The sequence below is a fragment of the Drosophila miranda genome, chromosome 2, assembly GCF_003369915.1.
Source record: "Drosophila miranda strain MSH22 chromosome 2, D.miranda_PacBio2.1, whole genome shotgun sequence".
In the NCBI taxonomy this organism is placed as follows: Eukaryota; Metazoa; Arthropoda; class Insecta; order Diptera; family Drosophilidae; genus Drosophila; species Drosophila miranda.
The window spans coordinates 5403552-5424761 of NC_046675.1; the positions used below are offsets into that span (position 1 = coordinate 5403552).

At 48.2% G+C, this 21210-nt stretch overlaps 1 protein-coding gene across 1 annotated transcript in view; it reads right to left on the bottom strand.

Annotated features, from left to right (window-relative positions):
• LOC108155240 overlaps positions 1-21210 on the bottom strand; it is a 117657-nt gene that overhangs the window by 48869 nt on the left and 47578 nt on the right. Inside the window, 1 exon segment of the mRNA XM_017285929.2 lies at positions 11979-12163. Coding sequence (XP_017141418.1) covers positions 11979-12163 — 185 coding nt within the window.

Genomic DNA, 21210 nt, shown 5'->3' on the forward strand with positions numbered 1-21210 from the left:
TTAAGCTAACCTTGTGGCAACCTTCAGTGGCCAAAATCAGAGATGATATCCCTTTGCATTTGCTTTATGAACAGCGTTTTTACGCTCAAATAAATTGAACAAAGGCAGACGGGCGACGACAATGACAATGGCCAACTCCTCGCATAAGAATGCAGTCAGCCAGCTAAGCTTTGATGGGTGGCTGCACCACCCAGTGGGGCAGGGACGGAGGGGGCACCATAAAGACGCGACAGACGCATCGCGAGTGCGTCGTGTCATAAATTCAAAACATTTGAAACGGACAAAACTGATTTGGAATACCCCGTAATCAGGCTGAGTGCGAGAGTGCCCGAGAGACATAATTGAGGCAAATGCCAACAATTGAGACGTCGTCATGGCCACGGCCATCATCAGAGTGGCCGAGCGTTGTCGAGTGGCGTTAAGGAGTGTTTCCAAGGAGTCCCTCGAACACTTGCCAGGATTAAAATATTCCAAGTGCATGCCATTGAACCATCCCCCCACCCCGTCGCAGTACAGGTGGAGTGGTAGAGTGGGTGGCATGTTCATGCCTCGCTGGATCCACTGTTGCTGCTGCACTGAGCAATTATTGATGCTCAGACTTAAGCGGCTTAGTGGCAGCTGCAGCAGGGGGGGGGGGGGCAGGGGCTTGGCCATGGCTTGAAACTTTGATGCAAAAGCTGGTCAAAACTTGAACATGAGGTCGGGCCTTTCCCTTCATTATCACCAAGTGTTCTCAACTTTCGTTATCTCTCGTTATCTCCCATCTGTTGTGGCTGTTGTTGGCTCGAACAGAACTCGTGGCCGCTCTCTGGCCCCGGCCGAAAAATCTATGACTCTACGACTCCATTGTGCAATCTAAAAGGCCGCAGGCAGGCACTCTTCTGCAGCATTCTGTTGCTGATGTTGCATTTAAGTGAATGCAGCTCCTTCTCCTCCATCTCCTGCTCCCGTAGCCCATAAAATTTTATTACACTGCTACCAGGTTTTTGCCTTTTGTCTAATGCCATGGCCGACAGCCGACAGCCGACAGCCGTCCCGTTCCGGAGTCGAGTCCCACCGATTGCTGAGTGAGAGCCTAGGCACAGCAGCACCTTCTCTACCACCACCACCAGCTGCTTCTGCTGCTCCTCTTCTTCTGCCCCGTACGTTGCGCCCCAATTAAATTTACTAAACTCAGCGATAAATTTCTGTTTCAGATCGTTGCTAATCGCATAAAAGTAAATTTGCGCATAAATCGCCATTTCCTTTACCAACGAATCTCGGATCTCGGAGTCGGGGTCTCGGAGTCTCGGAGTCCCGGTGTCCCGGTGTCCCGGAGTCTCGGAGTCCCGTGTTGGAGCCTCTGCTGTTGCATTAGCTTCGGTCACAGATTGAGTGTTTTTGCCGGCCGGCAAAAGGCGCGTGCCTGACAGACATCACCTTCGGATGGCTGTGCAGGGGAGTGAAGCGAGGCGTTTTGGCCATCACGATGTGGCCATTTTATGCGCACAATCGGTACCGTTAGGCATAGGCATAGGCCCAGGCCCGCCGTTTGCTTTCCGCCCCATTGCGCAGCCACAAAACTTTAATAAACTGCAAGCCGCAGTTGCAGTTGCAGATGGAGTTGCAGTTGCAGTTTCATTGTGGCTCGGCTGCTCTCTGACCAGGTCTCCTTTTTGGCTTACTCACTGCGTGGCCGCACGTAAATTGCCCCAAGAGAGGGGGACGTAGAGAGGGGGAGAGAGTGGGGCCAGAAGGAGGCTGAGGATCGTTGGCTGTGGCGCGTGATTGAAATGCGATATATTCGCGCCCGATTTTGGGGCCAGCTTTTCAGAGCCAGAGCCTGGGAAATGCGCCACGATTTTCACTCGGTTGCCGCTGCCGCTGCCTCTGTGGCAACTTTGCCCGTTTTCCGTTTGCTGTTTTGTTGGCAATTATTTGCCCACGTTTGCTGGCTAGCTGCAACGTGAAGTTGCATGCAGCACAGGCAAAACGAGCAGCAAAAAATAGGTGTTGAAAGCAAAATTACATTGCAATGTTCAGCGAATGTCAGGAAACAAGAGATGCGATATGATATGCCCCCAAGGGGGTGGCAGGGAGGAGGAAAGATGGCATGGAAGTTGTTTGCATGCTGCACAAAAATTAGTGAAAATTGCCACAAATTTGCTCGGTTTCAGGCCCCCTTTTTTCTGTTTTTTGTTTTGCAGTTGATTTCTTGTGTGGTTTGCAATTAAAGTTTATTGAATTAGCCACGTGCTCGGGATTCGCTTTGGGTTTCACCCTCATTTCGGGGTAATTGCTGGGACCTTAGACCGGGAGAAACTTTCACCGAAATTGCTGGGGGAAAGTCCTTTCCCAGTCCCAGTCCCAGTCCCTATATTCATTCCGCCCCTCCCCTGCAATTCGAGCGAGACAAAGCGACTACTCCATGGAGTGGACAAGAAAAGACCCGTAAATATCAGCAATCAAAATCTAAACAATTTTCAAGTGTAATTTATACGCAGGCAAAAATAGAAAAAGAATCCAAAAAAAACAAAATCAGATTTCTGCGATTAGAAGAGCAGGCAGGCGGAGGGGCAGCGGCAGGGGCAGGGGTTTAGCTCTTCAACTTCATTGAGGTTTTTCAGTGCCTTCTTGCGAAAGTGGCTTTCGCTTATCAGTTTGCACGATAAGAGAACCCAAGACTCGGCGGCGCACAAAAATAAACGTCCGAGAGAGATAGAGAGAGGGAGAGAGAGAGGGAGAACGGGTGTGTGTCCCAATGTCAACAGCAAAAACAAGAGCGGAAATGTTTCAACCAAAGCCTGAGGCTGAAGGTAAATACGATTCAACCCGAAAGAGGCCATGAGGCCAGGAAACCGTGTAATGACAATGTTTGACCCAAAAACCGATCGACTCCCCCCCAAAGACAGTAAAAATGGGGACTTTCTTGGGTACACCTTGCCAACGGTGCGTATGAGAGATCTCTCCATTTGCCCAATAGTTTCGTCGAAAACGAAAACCAAAACAAAAACAAGCAAAAAAAAAGAGGCAAAGGCGAATGTTACGCATTTTTGTATTTATAAATATTTTTTATTTTTGTTTTCGTATTTTTTGGGGGCCTTTTTTTTCGGTAGTCTTTGGTATTTGCCCATGACGTTGCCGAATGAATGGTGTTGTGATTTTACTTCTGGCCAGGCCAAGACGCAGGGCAGACAAGTGCCTGGGATTGTTGTTGGCTTGTGCCATTCAAGGCAATCCTGTCTGCAGTGCGTGCTCCTCCTCCACCGCCTCCGCCTCCGCCACTGAGAGTTTTCTCCCATGACACAATTTGAATATCTGTTGTGGCTGTTTTATTTGTTCATTTTATTTAAACAAGGCGAAGGCAAAAGCAAAGGCGACCTCTTTCTGGCTCTGTCTGGCTGTTGTTGCTGTTAATTTGGAGGTTTCATCGCCGCCGCCGCCGCCGTTGACACACATAATTTCTCTCTTCTTTTTTATCTGTCTTTCTGGCAAAAATTGAGCAAATAAAAGCCTGGCTTTTGTGGCCTCAAAGCCAGGTAGCGCAAAAAAAAAAAAACAACAAGCGGGACAGCAGGTGAGCGCCACGCGGAGAGAGAGAGACAGACAGAGAGGGCGGGAATAAAATTAAGAAAAAAAACACAAATAAAAGCCGATTTGTGCGTAACTGTAAAATGTGTGAGAGTCGCCATCGTAAGTGAATGGCGCAGGCCTGCTGCTGGCTCTCTCTCTCTCTCTCGCTCCGCGCGTGTGTGTCGCTCTTTCTCGCTCCTCTCAGTGGGCGGGGGAGGGGCTGTGTGGGGCTGTGTTGACTTTTGGTTTATTTTGACTCAGATTTGCTGCTAAACGTCAGAGGCGGCCATAGATATCGTAGTAAATAGTTGTGTTGTTTCCATTGTTATTTTTTCAGTGCGTAGTTTTTTATGGCTGTTTTTTTGGCGATCACGAGCACGTGTTTTTTTTTAGAGCGGTGGGCCCGAAAACCATCCAGATTGGATTCGTCATGAATGAACTTCTGAGTTCTGCTGCAGTCCAGGGTTGGGGAGGGTTTCTGTTTTCAAAGTCTTGGCATCGCCATCGCATTATCATTTCATTTCTTTTATTTGACTGGCAAATGTTCGGAAAAACATTTAACAGCTTTCCTTTCATGTACGTTTTGGTAGCGACTCGACCCGCATCGTTTACACAGCCGAATGGCGCTTTAAACATTTCGTTTTTTCTCTGTTTTTCTCTGTTTTTCTCTGTTTTCCTCTGGTTTATTTGCTTTGCCCCCCCACCCCCTTGGTGAGGCTTGTCTCACGTCCGAAAGCCTCCACGCCTTTTAGAGGCTCATTTGCACAAATTACTAGCATTGCGACAACGGCCAAGAGGCACAGGCACAGCACACCAACAATGCAATTGTCTGAGGCAACAACAGTCCGAAGGCACAGGCCCAGGCACAGGCCCAGGCCAAAGGAAAAGCCAAGACAAAAACAGAGGCAGAGGCACAGAGAATAGCCCAAGAAGACATTGTCACCACATTCCGGGAACGGAAGCCAGCCGGCAGCCAGCAGATTGGCTATCGCCCCATGCACCATGCCCCTTGATGCCTGCTGCCTGTGCCCGTGCCTGTGCCTGCCTAGGAGTCATGAATAAAAATCGTATTAATTCCGCGGCAATGTCGATTTTGTGTCCCGGCCTGTGGCAAGGGCCACTGGGCGACGCGACGCGACAGGAGGCCTCAACTTGAACTTGAGCGACTCTCCAAGGTGTGCCCCATGCCCCGTGCCCCGTGGGCTTATTGGAAATGCGCGGACATGGCCCAACAAGGCAGTGGCAGTGGCAGAGCCAACTTCAAAGTGCTCTGGGGGCGAGTGCTTTTCCCCAGGCGTTCCACCGTTTCTCCGTTTTTGTTTCTGTTTCTGTCTCTGCGGCTGTTGGCTGCACCTTGCCTTTGGGGGCCTACTGTACTTGGCCGAAATGTCATTAGACCTGGCCAACATTGTCATTGCCTCTATCGGGCGCTGCTGCCACATCTTTCCATCTTTCCATCCTTCCTTTTCCATTTCCATTTCCACTTTCTATTGTTTGTGTTTGGGGAAATTGATAAATCGGCGAAATTCAATTTGAAAAGTTGGCCATCAACCGCTGCTGGCTGTACACGTGACGCGGAGGATTTCCGTCAAGCTTCCCACACGAAAAAAAAAATAATGAAGTTACGGGCTGGAATGGCGGCCAAACGGCCAACAGTCACTGACAAGAGCAATAAGCATGTGACAGTCCAAAAGGGCGTAACAAGCTGGCCTGGGCAAGGGGCAAGGGACAGGGCACACCTGCCACAGGTAGCTCTGGGCGGACATGGACGCATGCAAAGTGTGTTGCACGTTGTATGTGGGCAGCTTTCGCACTGCTACTGCGACTGCCACTGCTATTGCTTTTCCTTCTGCTTTTGTCGCTCATGTGTCACCGCCATCGCCTCGAGCTGCTTAGCATGCAGTGCGCCAAGCGTCAGGAAGCGTTGCTGCAACGATTTAGCGGTACTTGCAACCACAAGACCATGGGAATTACCCACTGTCGCCTACGGGTGGCACAGTGGCAACACACACACACACACACACACAAGAGGAAGTGGCATACATGGAAGAGAATATTTGAGGAAAAACCGAGAGTTTCGATGGCAGGTAAACGAGATACATGGATCTATCTTATTGGTTGGTTCCCGAAAACCATCCGTTCTCGGGGATTCTATCCACTGTGCCACCGATCTGCGGCATATTTGGCCTAGTCCAAGCCGTGTGGCGGCACTTGTACGTGCGTTTGCTTTTACAGTTACGTTGCGACTGCAGCACCGTGCAGCACTCTGGCTAAATGGGTTGCCAACACACACAGAGAGAGAGGGAGAGAGAGCAATGGCAATGGCTTTCCCCCATGCCCCCATCGAGCTGTGCTGCATTTTGATGACCATGGCCAGCATTTAATTCAATTAACAAATCGCCACAGTAGTGACAGTTCAACGCAAACAAGAGGAAAAGCTCTCGCGACGGGCACTTTAATTATCCACCAGAAGGGGATGGGGGGAGGGGGGGTGGGGAGGGTAAAGAAAAGCGGAAAAGCGGTGCATGGCGGAGGGACCTGCACTTGATTACCTTCGTTACCTTCGCTCTGCAGCCGAATGCCAAGTGTTTGAGGCTGGATTTAATGAAGAGTTGCGCTCAAAGTCAAGGTGAGAGTCCCTTTGGCGGGGAGGAGTGGGCGTTGCATTTGCATTTGCCTTTGATTGGCCAAAAAGGAACGTGACGCAACGATTTCATCAACCCCTTCTCCAATGATGGATCTTGTAGGTCACCAAATGAATGACACAGCCGAGAACTTCAACTCCAAGTCCACTCTAATTGACACAGACCAGAGAGCCGGCTTGCCTGCCTGCCTGCCACAGTGCTGCAAGTTGCAAGGAACTGCAATCCAATTGTGGCCACCGCAGGCAGGCCCGAACGAAATAAGCCAAATCACTGTTTGGGCCGCTAGAAGGCCAGAAATCTGTAACTGTAACTGCAAATTATAGTGTGGTGCGGTTTGGATTTTCCTTTTGGCCAAATGACTTTTGTTTCTGGAACTGCCGACTGGGGTCTAGGACTAGGTCTAGGAGTGTGGAGTGTGGAGTGTGGAGCGTGGAACGTGGAGTGGACTCGAGTGGATAGTCATTTGCTGTCAGACATCAGTGCCAACACCCGCAGCGTTTTTGCCATTTCAATTGGAAACAACTCAATCAAATTGCCTCGACCTGGGTCATTATGCAGCCTTCTCCTCCCTCCTCCCTCCTGCCGCACTCCACACAACAATTCAATCGAATTTCTGCCAACATTTCTGGTTCTTTGAACATTTTTGGCCGTAGTGCAAATGTTGCGTGCTCTGTTGCATGCAGCACGGCTGCAGACAGCAGGCAGCTTTCGGTCATAAGTGTGCACGTTAAATTTTATTGCCAGCGATTCGAAAATCGGCACAGAGGCGGCACAGAGGATTCGCCGAGACGAAACTTTAATTTATGAACAACTGTTGCTGGTTGCTGGTTGCTGGTTGCCGTTGCAGATCTCCTTGCCTTTCGGAGTGGACACAGAAGCCGGGGTAGCCCCTAAAAATTTACTAGCTGACGAAAATTGACCGTTTTCATTGGCCCCAGACCCACTCGATGTGTTTTTCAACAGCTTGTTTCGCCCATCAACGTCAACACTATTCGCCATTCCCCTGCCCCCAGTGGATGGAGCCCCCAATCTATCCCTAATTCGAGGTGCCGTGGGGTCTCGTCTCGGGTGTTGATGGTTCGATGGATGGAACTGGGGCTGGATGCCCATTAATGCATTTGGGCATAAATAATGCAAGACAACTCGGGGCTGGCGGGGGCGTTGGAGCGAAATGCATTTGAAAATATGTAGAGCAGAGGCACTGGGGCTGAGGAAAATCAAATGCAATGCAAACGTTGGAAACTACTCTTTGATGGTCGTAATGGGGGTTTTGTCGGATATTTGTATTACCATTATTTGGTCGGGTCGGAGCCTCGCTTGATTGTTATCCCAATTCAGAGTCGACTGACCACAAGAGAGGGAGAGAGGGAGTCCCTTTTGGCCTGCTACCTTCAACACTTGTGGCAGGGTCGTGGTCCTTCCCCCTCTCGGCACGAAAAGCCACTTCTTGGCCAGGCTCTAACACAAATCATAGGCAAAACAGCCACAGCAAAACAAAAACTGCAATGGCATTTTGGGGGCTTTGCGCCGCGATTTGAATGCAGAAATAAAATTTTACGATCAAACAAACTATTCGTGCAGAACATTGGGAAATTGTGTTTACGGTGGGGGCCTGGGCCTGTGCCGGTGCCCCTCCACTGGCAGAGGGGTCTCATATTGGAGTATGTATCGGCTCTGTGCCTGGGTCTAGGCACCGGGGACTGGGGACTGGACTCGGACCGGGGGTGAATGCGAAATGCGAATGCATTTCAATAATTTGTTGTCGAGGGGCCGTCGCTTAGAAAATTATTATACATTTTTGCTCTCTCTCTCTCCCTCTCTCTTGGTTGCATTGCCATTATCGTTGCCTTGCTGCTGGCTTTGTTTTTGTTCTGCTTCAATAATAATTTTGACCCACTTTTGCGCTCGACTTGACTTTTTATTGTACTGAAATTAAGTATTATTTTTTTGTACATTTCTGCCGGCTGCTGCTGCTGCTCTCCGCGTATTTTTGAGGGCAATACAAACAGTCGCTCATAATAATATTTGTACATACATACATACAGATTCTTTTGGCAGCAACAGCGGGTAAATATTTTCCAAGTCTCGGCTAATTGCCGGCTGGGATTCAGTGCTCTCCGCTCCTGAATTCGTTTTTTTTTTGTGTGTTGTTTCTTTTTCTCTAGATTGTCGTGCACTTTGTTGATTGTTGTTGCTAATTTCTTGACGTCACCTGAAAGTTGTTTAAGCAGCTTTTTCCCCATTGGAATGTCCAGCTGAAGGGTAGCCAGAGATTCTCAACCAATTTGCATTGCAAATCACCCACGGAACTGTAGGAAAGGGTCCAACGTTGAGGGACTGGCATGACTACTGAAATATCCCCAGTTAAACTTTCTACAACTTGTTCAAGGACTCTTTTCCCCAATTAATTATTGATATACAATTCTGGGAAAATTCAATTATTTACTTAGCCATAAATTACAGGGTATCGGCTGATTTGTATCATTTTCCTATTGACTTTTTTCATTTTGTTGTTGTTTTTGCTTTGCTTTTTTCGCAACGGTAAACTTGTTTGTAAATTATTTTTATTTTTATTAATTTTGTTGTTCTTTTCTGCGTTTTTCCCCCCATATATTGTTTGTTTTTGCAATAAACAACAACAACAACGGGCGACTGCAGGTGGTGGGGGCTCCCCTCCCCCTCCCTTCCCCCTCCCCACCTGTTCTGCCCTCCTCTCCATCGTTGTTAATCATTGCAATTACAACAGCAGCAGCGACAGAGAGCGAGCAACCTGGCCAATTGACGCTTACACGCTTCCATTAGAGACGAGCGGGCGTCCCCTCCCTCCCCCTGCCCCCAGTGGTGGGGGACAGGGAACTAAGGATCATTCGAGCGTTAAAAATTAGCACTGACGCAACGGCATTCGTCGCGTAAATTGACATTTACGCGATAATTACGCGCTTATTATATTTATTACCACTTTTTTCCGCATTTAATTCGTTTGCCATTTTTTCGCCCTCTGTTCTTGGTTCTTGGTTCTCCTTTGTTTTGCTATGGTACCCCTTTCAAAAGGGGGTCTTTTGACTCGTGTATTAGCTGGTCCACCCATATTCCAGGGTATTCTCGTTGCGTCTCCTCTGGGTTTTCTTTGGGTTGTCTGCAATGGCTCTTGGGTTCTGGCAGCTTGCGAAAGTGATTAGGATAAAGTGCTCAAAGGAGTTCAAGTGTCATGGCAGCCGCCAAAGGAAACAGCAACGATTATAAGTATGACTGAATCTTTTCAAGAGTTAAATATTATTTAACTGATGATTTGTTTACCCAGCAAATTATCACAAAAGGGACGGAAAGGGGGGGAGGGCTCGCATCGGAAAACAGATTTCTGTTTACTCGAACTATCAGAGCAGGCACTCCCTCCCCATAGGCAGGGTAGGGTAGGGTAAAGGAGGGGTTGGGGGGGGTTTAAACTATGTAAATTAATAATAATAAAAAGAGAACGCTGTAAAAACAAAATTCCGCTGGGGGAAAGAAGCCCGCACGTAAACGAGAAAAGCACATTTCAGATTATCGCATGGAAGGGGTAGGGGAGCAGTGCCGTAAGGGGGGTGTGTGGGGAAGGGGGGGGGTCTTTTTGATATTACGTCGCATTACGTGAGAAGCGCGTGTCATTCGATGAGCCACGGGGGCGGTGGCGGTGGCAGAGCGAGAGCGGGAGCAACGTCGGGCTCCGTGCAAGGTGAGCGAGTTGTTATCATTACACGTGTGTCTCTCTCTCTCTCTCTCTGTGTGTCTCTCCCTCTCTCTGGCTCTGGCATATCAAAACATCAAGCCATATAAAGAATATGGCGACGATAGACGACGGCACACACACACACATACACCGTCAAGTGGGAGAGCTTATTTGCGTAGCTGTGTGTGTGTGAGCGAAAAATACTTCCGCGTTCGCATTCGAGTTCGAAACTCAATGAAACAATAACAACATGGATCTGGATTGCGACTGCGACTGCGATGGTGGTGGAGAGGGGGGGCGGTAGAGGGGAGGCTGCGCGACTGCGGAAAGATAAACGAAATAGCAACAAAGTGCGAGGGACGGACCCGGCGAAAGCCGGCATACGGTATGTCCCCAGTACTGGACTAGAAGATATTCGAAACCCAAACCAAGGGAAAACCAGGGACTAAACAGGGACTAAACAGGGACTGGGCAAAGAATAAACTGATATCAAAAGCTAATGTCTTTGGGTATTTATTTTTGGTTAAATCGTTTTACAGGGTATCGGAACTGCGCTCTCCTCTGCTCTGCCCTGCGCTGGCATTGTAATTAATTAAATTAAACTGGCGCAGCGACTCGCACTGAACTCAATTGAATTTTATTTGAATTTTATTACAGACAACGGACACAATGGAACAGAAATGAACGTCGGAATGGTATGGTATGGTATGGTATGGTATGGTATGGTATGGCATGGTATCGTATGGAACGTGGTTGCTGTTGACTTTGGGCTCTTGGCGCATTGCAGTTTCTCTTTGCCGACAAACGACAACTATTGTACAATGATTTTTTTTTTGTTTTTAGCTGCAGCTTTTCCAGCTGTTTTTTTTTCGTTTTTTGTTTTTTGTTTTGAATCGACTTTGGATGGGTCGTCGCTCGCATTTGCGACGCAATTGAAGTTCCATTTCCCCTCCCCCCCCGTATACGCGAATCCCCAACGCTGCCCGGCCGGACTGGGGCATGACGCGCCATATTTTTGCCGCCCATTTGCGCTTTTTGTTTTCCGCTACTGTTTCGTCTCTTCTAGCCGCCCTCCCCCCTTGGCTTTCTTTATTTTGATTATTATTGTTATTATTTTATTATCAATTGAGAACGTGGCCGGCATTCAGCGAGCCCCTCCGCCTAATAGTTTCGACAGCGGCGCGCGAAGCTTATCAATTTAAATTGAAATGGAATACGCAACAATCAGTGGGACGATGCTCTGTACTCGCGAAAAAGTCGAAGAACGAATGCTCTTTAGGAATCTCCAGGAAAACTAAGGTCTTCCGAGCTCAGAGCACTCCGATATGCCCTGCTCTGCTTTCTCTCTCTATAATACCCTTATCTTTCCTAATCAAATGTTGGCATTACTTATTTTGCCTGTGTGTGTGTGTGTGTGTGTCTGTTTTCTACTACTTCTTAGACTTCGTCGTAGTCGTCGCGACGTCTGAGCGGACAGTAATTGAAAATTTGAATTATTTTGCAATCAGTTGTCGTCGCCGTGCCCGTGCCCGTCTCCGTCTTCGTCCCCGTTCCCCGTTCCGGCGGAACATTGTGAAAGCCAGGCCAGGCACTCGCACTCGCAGTCGTCTGTCTGAGGGCTGGCTAGAGTGGGTTTGGGAGCTCTTTATGTAAGTGCAGTTACAACCAACGACGACGGCGGCGGCAGTGGCGGCGTCTATGCTAAACAGCTGGGGCGTGGCATGGCCGGCTGCAGAGAGGCGCAGCCCTCGGATAAGACATACGACAAATGCAACACAGACAACTCTATATACGAATACTCGTACGAGAGATATTGCACATTATTTCGAACGATGTCCGTGACTGGCTGGGTTCCCGTCTTGTTCCGCTAATTTGTCGCCGCTTATAAATTATTGATAGAGAGTGTTTATGCAAAACAATCGAAAAAACACACACAAAACAGATTCTAAACGGGTACAACCGGCAGGCAAACCAAACCATTCATTCACACATATAATATAGTGGGTCGTGTAGTAGTAGGGGGATCAATCATCTACAATCTACAATCTACAATCTACAGTCTAGAGTCTACTCACTTGTGCTGTTGTGCCGTCAGAGGTGGCAGCACCTCAATACTGTGGGTGGTGGTGCGGCGACGGTCCCCACTCATGTCGGCGAGCCGGGCAAAGTCTGTGTCGCGATCCTGGTCGGCCAGGCGTGCAGAACGTCTCGATTCCAGCAGACGCACTTCCTCCAGACGCTTTTTCAGCTCAATGGGTTCCTGGCGGGGGGGGGGGGGGGAGTGGAAAGAAGACTCTGGTTAGTCAGGGTTTCATATGGCTTATCGGTTGTTTGTTTTTTCTGTTGTGAGTCATTTGTTTTAATTGTTGCTGTGCAACTTTATTGAGCATCCCATAAAAACAAAAAATTAACGACTACTAAATGTACTTAGAGAGCGGACTTTCAAGTGATTCTTAATTGACTAAATGGCGAATATCGAATGATGTTGCATCCCCTGTCACGCAAGGAACAAAAAAAAAAAAACACCAATAATTTGTATTCCAGTATTCGTGGAAATCCGAGTTGATCAACAAAAAAAGTAGGGCTCTAATAATTTCCGAGAAATGAAAACCAATTAAACGTGGAAAATTCTGAACGGGTGAGGGTGTGCTTTTCAAGGTTAATTGCAGACCACAAGTTTCAGGGCTTTTATAATCACTCCATATAGGCAGGGGAATATGCTAAAAAATCTGTGAACCAGCGCGTGGGTGCTGCTGCCACTGCAACTGCGCTAATTGAGAAACTACACTTTGCCAGATACTCGTATATGTATCTGGTGGCGGCGACCTTGAACGCTGCTAACTTGGTTACCGAGCCGACAGTAAATATTTGTCCAGATTTTCAACTCTTTCACTTCACTCCCCTAGAGCTGTACAGATACTTTTGCGAACATCTTTATATAATCACCTTGGGGGCTTTCTTGTACAATCCGCTTGCAGGTTCAACAATTGATTGTGATACTTATTATTGTGCCGAACAGAGCGAACATCTGCACTGCATACAGTTATTGCTGTAGTTTATCTTTATTTATAAAATCTTTTTCACTTTGCACCTTCGGGGGCCCCCGAGGAAAAGCGAGCCAAAATAAAATCAAAATATTTCTGTGTTGCACAAAAGATTTTATTTGTATTTAGTATTTTGTATTTAGTATTTTGGGGCTGGGATATTTATTACAACCGCGATGATCGATAAGATTGGGGCAGCTGTGGCAACTAGATTGACATTTTCGCGTGTATCCCGTTGAGGGGTTTTCGAGTCGAGTCGAGTCGATTCCGCGTTGCTTTCTGGCTTTCAATTTGTTGAATGTGATGTGCGTTGATTGGGCACAAAACGCCGGCCGGCAGCGGCGAAAGCGGCAGCAACGGCTACGGCGACGGCGACGGCGACGGCGACAGCGGTAACGGTTGCTGGGCGAATGCGTCAGCGGCGGGGCGGCGTATCTGACAGATACAACGCTCACGCACTCTTACACACGCACACACGCACTCTCACTCACACACAACGTTGACGTCGCAGCGGCGTGTGTTTATTTTTAATTATTTAAATTATTTTCTTGCTTTTCTTTTCTTTGCTTTTTTCGGCAAACTTCTTCTTCGTTTTGGTTTGTGAATTTGGGCTACTAGGCCTCGTTCCTAATTTGTTTTTATGCGTGCCGCCTCTCGCTCTCTATCGCTCGCTCTCAATCGCGGCGGAAACGCTACGTATGTGCGTAACTGCGAATCTCCGCTTCTCCGTTTCTCCGTATCGGCACTCGCACTCGCACTTCTCACTCTTCGACGAACTTCACTTGCACTTTTCTCCCTTGTATCTTGTATCTTTCGAGTGGCTGGAGTTGCTGTCGGCTGCGAACTTGCGAATTTGTGTCTGGCGGATTTGTATCTGTTTGGCTGATGGGGCGGATGACTCTCTTGGCTGGTGCGAAACGTTCGCGCGCGCATTCAAGAATGATTCTGTGCGGTGCTCGCTGGTGGCCGCCGGGCCGCAGTGGACTCGGCTTTCGCATTCGGCCGGCCTCGTTCGGCTTTGGGGCTTTCGTGGGGGCTTTGCGGCTCTGGCTCTCTCTCTCTCTAGCGCTCTCTGTCTCTTTGGCACGCTATGCTCTCTTTCCGTTCAGGTAGCGGCGGGGGAGACCAGACCGACCACCCCGTTTGCGCTCTCGCTCTGGCCTTCGCCATCCCTTTCTGGCATTCGCGAATTTTCCGGTTTCTCGCGACGTTTGTTTTTGTTTCTCTGCTTTGTGCTGGCCTTTCGCATGCTTTGCCGTTTTGTTTATGTATCTCAATCCCTGCAACAGCCGTGCCGTGCACTCGCTTCCGCTCTCGGCTCACTTACCGTTTTGCTCTCTGCGCCGCCGCTCTCTCACTCAACACTCAATCTCGCTCATTTCGCGACTCGCGAAATGCAAACCTGAACCGAAACTGAAACCGAAAAACAACTCACTCAAAGGCTCACTCACTCCCGTTTACGTAACTCAAGCGAAATGTACGGGTTTAGTTTATATCGGTGTCTCTTTGAGCTTTTCCGACGTTCAACGTTCGACGTCCCCTGTCCGTTGTATGCTGCAGCTACCTGCACTGCACAAAACTTGCTTTATATAATGTGTTTACGTTTACCTGTCGCCTGCTGCTGCCGCTGCTGCCCAACGTACCCGATCCCGCTCTGTCCCCGATCACGAAGCCTTTGTCGCTGCCGCTGCCGCAGCCACCGATCGCCGCTCGCTGTTTGCTGTTTGTTGTTCGCTTTGATTTAAGAGCAATTAACTTTGACTTAAGAGAAATATTTCTGTTGTTTATGACGCGCCGGCCCGCTGACGATGCGATGACGAAACGGGCAAACAGGCAAACGGCAAACGGAGCTTTTCTTTGGATATTCTTCGACATACCCTAGCAGAGTGTATTATTGTTTCAGTATCTAGCATATCGCATAGTCCCCAGTGGAACGATCTATCTACAAAGAGTATCCCCAGCCTCGACCCTCGAAACGCTTTGTGTTCCAACTGTTTTACGGCTATTTCTTCCTTTCTATCTCCGTATCTGTATCTCACTCTCTGGCTTAGCCCATGCTGGGACTTTTGCACTTAGTAGGGGATTTTTAGGCTTAAGACTTAAATGCCATCATGTTTATGCAGTGTTTATGACGCACCAAATGACAGCTGTTGGCACATTTACTCATGATGATGCCCTGGGCTGTGATTCGTGCAGAGTTTATGGGGGAAAGCCCTGCTTGCCTGGAGGCATATTCCCGACCTCAATCGGGGCTATTGAGTAAGGCTCCACGATCCGATCCCGTGCCTACGATGGCGGAGGGGCCTATGTAAATTCCCTGAAATAATACGGAACCAATACTGGGTTATCAGGTCTTTTCTTTGTCTTCACGGACTCCAGTGAAAGTGTAAGCTTGTTTGTCTCTTGCTCGAAAACAGAGATTAGGGAATGGGCGCGACCAACGCCTCCCCTACCCCCAAAAGAAAATATTTGGACTGCGACTGGTCGTCTGCTAGTGCTTCTGCGATTACGCTGACCAATTCGGATTGCTGATAGCCGCTCTCGTATCTGTATCTGCACCGCAGGACAGCTTATCGGAGACACACCCATACAGTGCGAGTACAAAGACAAGGCTCTGCCCTTCTTCGGCTTTGTTTACGTGCCACAAAAATAGGCAAAACCGCACCCGAAATGCGAGTGCGAGTGCCACTGCAGGCCTGGGAATGCCGATGCCGATGCCGATTCTCCGAGCCAGACGGAGTCATATGTGTTCCGCAGCTGATAATGAGTGAGCCCGGTTGCCCAGATAAGGGGAAACCACAAGGCTGCCATATGTACAGACATACAGACACACACACACATGTATACTGGCGACCCTGGGGCTCGTTCGGCCCGAAGGAGTGCTGGAAGGGAAGGGTAGGGTGAGGCAAGGGCAGGCAGGCAATTACGTTGCTCAAACAACAGCTTAACAAACAAACGAATGGTACGAATGGGCCCGGGGCCGTGCCAGTGCCAGCAGATACACGGCGTATCTGCAGTGGCGCATGCGCACAGATTTGTCATTGGCTTCTTCACATCCTCATTATGTTTATCAGGGAAACGTGCCAGGCTCCACCGCCCCTGCCCCTGCCCCTGCCACTGCCACTCCTCCTGCTGTCCCATTGATCATTTTGAAATGCGTGAACGCGTGCCGTAAACCTGAGGGGCATGCGAATTTCGACTCGAAATCGGGCAATCGAGCGCCAAAAGATATTCGCACTCGCACTCGCACTCGTAAATATGTATCTTCTGTTTGCTTTCGGCGCTTGACTGCGAAACGAAAGCGGAATGGGAATTGGAATTGGAATTCGCGGTCGCATTGGGGGCTTCTCTCGTAGACGGCTATCAGAAATGGGTCGGAAGTGGAGTCTAATTATGGAGAATCGATTGGGATAGATAGCCAAGATGGTGTTTTGTATCTCAGCTGCATGACAAGTATCTAGATATTTCAAATAAAATGTGCAAAAGCTTGCTTTCAATCTGAAGAAATAATATAAACTAATTTCTATCTTTAGATACATTGGAAACTTTGCATAATTTGTATCTTCATTGCTATATATTCTAGGAAGAGTTGTACCCCTCTAAAATGAAAATTATCATAATCCGAAAATGATCAAGATATTCGAAACATGTTACCCAAAGACGACTCATAATTTGGAATAATTTCCATATCGGATTGCCACACGACATTTTCCTATTTGCTTTCACTTAATTTGCATTTGAATTGCGTTACACAAATATGTATCTAAATGTGTTATGACCAGAAACCAGAAATGAATTGCAATTAATTTGCAATTAAACTGTTTGACACATTTCTCTCTCAAGAAAGTCTGTATTTGTAGAACGTATCAGATAGATAGATACATAAGTAAAAGTCCTGCCTGCCTTCGACTTTCGAGTATTTACTCATACCATATATTGCGATCACTCATTGCCTTCATGATCATGCACACCCCGACTGCTGGGGCACACACACACCCCTTGCACCCCTTGCACCGCTTCAACCCCCTGCTAGTTGCTGCCACCATTGACAGCCAGTTAAGTCCAATTAAAGGCTATCTGCCCGAACGTATCTGCGAGTGCTTGTATCCCATTGACCGGCCAGCAAATTGCCATATCCATGTCAGACGACGAACTCCGGAGTGGGTTTTACGGCTGAGCCTCATTTGTTTGACTTGCCCAGCAGCCAGGCCCAAAAGGTTGCTGTTGTTGCTGCTGCTGCAGCTAATTGCCCATTACCCTGCCTCGGTACCGGCAATTTTATTTTGAGCTAACTGCAACTCAAAGACTTTCAAATGTCCAACAAGGCCTGCTGCCTGGTGCCAGCTGCTGCCAAATGGCTTGGGCAATGATCTCTCCAGCTCCGTCTCCGTCTCCATCTCCGGCTGCTGCTGCATTTTGCAAGAATACGGAACGGATCGGAGCGGATCGGAGCAGAGCATTGCCCACGTGCTGAACACCACAATTTGGGTTAATTGCAACTCCCATTGTTGGGTGCTTAACGCCTGGTATTTTTGACACTCGCTGCCAATATGATCGAGGGCCGAAACAGTGGGAAGGAGCCGGGGGGGTGGCCTGAGCCGCTGACTCAGAACTGAACGATAATAAACTGTTGCCATTGTCATTGGAAGCGTTCCGCAAGTTCTCCTTTCGGTTCGATCTCTGGGCTTTGTTTTGAACAAAACTCGTATTTGTATCAGAGAATTTACGTAATTCCTTACCCGATCATGCAACTTCTGGCTGCAACGGCGACTCAGCTTGCAGTGGAAATGGAAAAATCGAAATTGAATGACAAATTTGATTTGTATCTTTGTATCGCAGCGCATCGTGCTTTGCACTTGGCGAGTGAGTGTGAGTGTGAGTCAATACCAGCCGATGTCCAAAGTACACACATATGCCGGAAGAGAAGTGTTGCTGTTGCCTGTGAACATGGGGGCGTGGCATGACACAGGGAACACTCCCTGCCGCCCTGCTGCCCCTGCTCATTGACTCATTCAGCAAATGGAATTGAATATTGTTCGCATTTTTTTGTGTGTGTGTTTGTGTGTGTGTGCTGTATCTAAATTGAAAGCCACTTAACCCATTTCCAGCATAATGCGAAACAGTTTGAGCTGTCTAATGGGGGCCTCTCTTCAGCTTTATTGGACGAGAGACGCGACGACTGCTGGCTGGTGCCTAATGAAGTTTGAATAAACAGCAAACAGACCCCAACAGCAGCCCGAAAAGTCATTAAAGAAACGGTTTTGATGCCGCAGCAGTTTGTGGATCATTATATAAGGCCGGTGGTCACTTCTCTCGGCGCGGCTATGAATGCGATTCGCCTTGCTTTCGCAATGGATGTTGGCCTGGTCAGGTCTGGGGGTCGTTGCGTCGAGATGATGCAAGCTGCAACGAGTGAGAGGGCGAGCGAGAGGGCGAGCGAGAGGGCGAGCGAGAGGGCGAGGTAGAGCGAGAGCCACCCAGGGCTGAACATCGATCGATCTCTGGTCTCCGATCAGTGGGTGGTTACTGGGGGCAAGTTGAAGCCTAAACTTACTTATAAAGAAGCCTGTGAACACCTGAGATTCAGACACAGATAAATCCACATAAATTCCTACATCTGTTGCCTTTTTCCTTGGTTCTTTGGACTATCTATCTAAGGTATCCAACTTAATACTGACTTTTATCAGGCCCCAAAGGAAACAGCTGATGTCTATCTCCGACGAGTAAAATTCTCCATATTCGAGAAAAACGACACCATAATTGAGCAATTACACTTTAATATGTTTCCCTCTTTCAAAAACACTCACAAAAAACTTTCCCAAAACAAATGGAAATGCTTGGAAAATAAAGTAAAAGAAACGAAAAAAAATAAACACACACACACACACAACCAAATTTCCAGCTCCGCTTAAAGTTTTCTAAGTAGCACGTACGTAACATGGCTAACGGGTAATTTGGCCAACAACTGTTGTTGTTGCTGTGATTGTTGTTTGATTGTTTGTTGGTTTCTGTTGCTGTTGCTGCGGTTTTAGGAGTCAACATAAATTCAAAAACATAAACATGGCTGTAATTGCGGTGTAATTGCAGCGAGTAGAAGCGGAAAACGAAAGTGCAACGAGTAGAGAAAAAAAAAACCAACAGAAAAGGGGGATAGATAGTATGGTGTTTTCGTATAATTGTGACCCAAAACAATTTTAAATGCGCTACAATTTCAATCAAAAGCGAATCGAATTTGTTGTAGCATTTTAGAAAGCCCCCCCCCTCCCGTCCTCCACCCTGCTCAAAACCCAGGGCTGGGCCTCATCCAGAGGAGACCGAGGGGTGGTGGTGGAACAATGAAATTGAATTTGATTTCTTGATCGCCGAGGCACTTCACGGAATCTGGAAACCAAAGAGGCAGCAACGGCAACGGCTCACAAGTGAAAGTAAAAACCGAAAACCAAACAAAAAATACAAAAAAAGTGAAACAAAAACCAAAGCAACTTCAACAACAACCACGACTCGGCTTTCATGGGTATTATGAAACGTAAGTCAGTCAACCAGCTAGTGGCAACACATAGAAGTTGGAAGGGGCAAGAGGCAAGAGGCAAGAGGCAAGAGGCTGAGGCTGAGAAGGAGGACTGGCAAGTCATGCAAGCGCTGCGCAGACGCCGTTCGGGCAGGTGCGAGAAACTTTCAGCCAGCAGCCAAAACGGCATTGACTCCACCATCAAAATCGAATTGAAATTCAAATTTAAATTCAAATTCGATCCAGCGATGAGGTTGTTCGCACATTTCGACGATCCGGGGGGACTCGAGAGCGTGTCTGGAGGCCATAGACGCATACGCGTTAGCGGGTAATTGCCAAAGTGCTTGAAAGCGATGAGAAGCACTTGCCTGAAGATTGACTTGTCCAAAGTTGAAGGATCCCCGAAACCGATAGAGGCTGAATCGAAGGATCTTCTCCATCGATCATCGATCTGTTCATATATTCCCCAAGACTTTACATTTCTGTTGTTGGCCTGAGGCATGCCCCTGCCTACTGATTGCTACTGCTGCTGCTACTGCCGCACAATTACCGCTATGTCTGAGGTGCCACTGTCTCTGTCTCTGTCTTTGGGGCACATCGGCCGGAGCTACCTGCTGATTTCCAAACATTAACTTAATTTTTTCTCATTTTTCTCTCGCCACCGTCGCTCTGGCACTGGAATTAATTATGCGTTTGCGCTCAATTTGTAGCCCAAGTAATTTTCCGTGGCAAAAAGCAGTCAAGAAGGTCCGGGGCAGGGGCGGGGGCGGGAGGCGAAAGATTTGTGGGTGGCTCCCCACTCGACTCGACACGGTTTTGCATTGGCTTTGGCTTTGGCTGGCTCTCCCTCTTGCAGAGTTTCACAATGGATTGAAATCAGCCTGGGCCCGGGACTGGAGTCGTCTTTGGCAACATCTTTCAGGCCGGCTATTTTGGGCGCTATTGTCTGTTGCATGCTGCACTCGTGTGCTGCACTTACTGCTTCTTGGCTGCTGCAGATAACAGGTGGAAATTGTCTGCTCGGTTCAGCAATAAAGATTTTAATTAAGCGATTGGATGGCCAAAACCCAACAGCGGCAGGTATATGAGGGGGAAAATGTTTGTCAGATGGACTTATGAGGGCAATCTATGCCTAACCGAAAGCTACATTGTCTCTGTAAACACACACACAATCTCCTTGCCAATTAAAAAGATATTTCCAATCAATCTTCTTTGCTCTGGCTGCTCTTGATTCAACAATTTTCCATTGCTTTATGGACTTTTCCACGCACAGGCACAAACAACTGAATCTGAATCTGCATCTGCATTTGCGAGTATCTGAGTATCTGTTAATGCCAAGGTGGCAAAGTATCTATTAGATGCCGTTAGCTGTAACTGCAGTCTTTTTATTCGCTGCCAACACGCAGTCCAGCGTTTCAGCGTTTTTTCAAAATTGCCTTTCATATCCATCCCCAAACAGAGGCAGAGAGGGGGCCTGGACTGGGGCTGTAATTACGGGCGACAGGCGCAGGAAGCGGCAAATTAGAAGAAAAGTCGGTGGCAACAAGAGCCATGCTTTCGGCGGGATCCAGCCGCATTATCCTGCGGCGACTAGGCGACCGTCCAGCGATTAGCCACTGAATGCCATAATTTCCGCGTTTGACGTGTGGAGAGCACGCGAATGTTTGCACCGGGTGTTTCTCCTGTGGATACCCTGTAGTCGTAGACCAAAAGGAATTAAAAATCAGGAAAATGCTGTGATTCCTCTCCATTTTC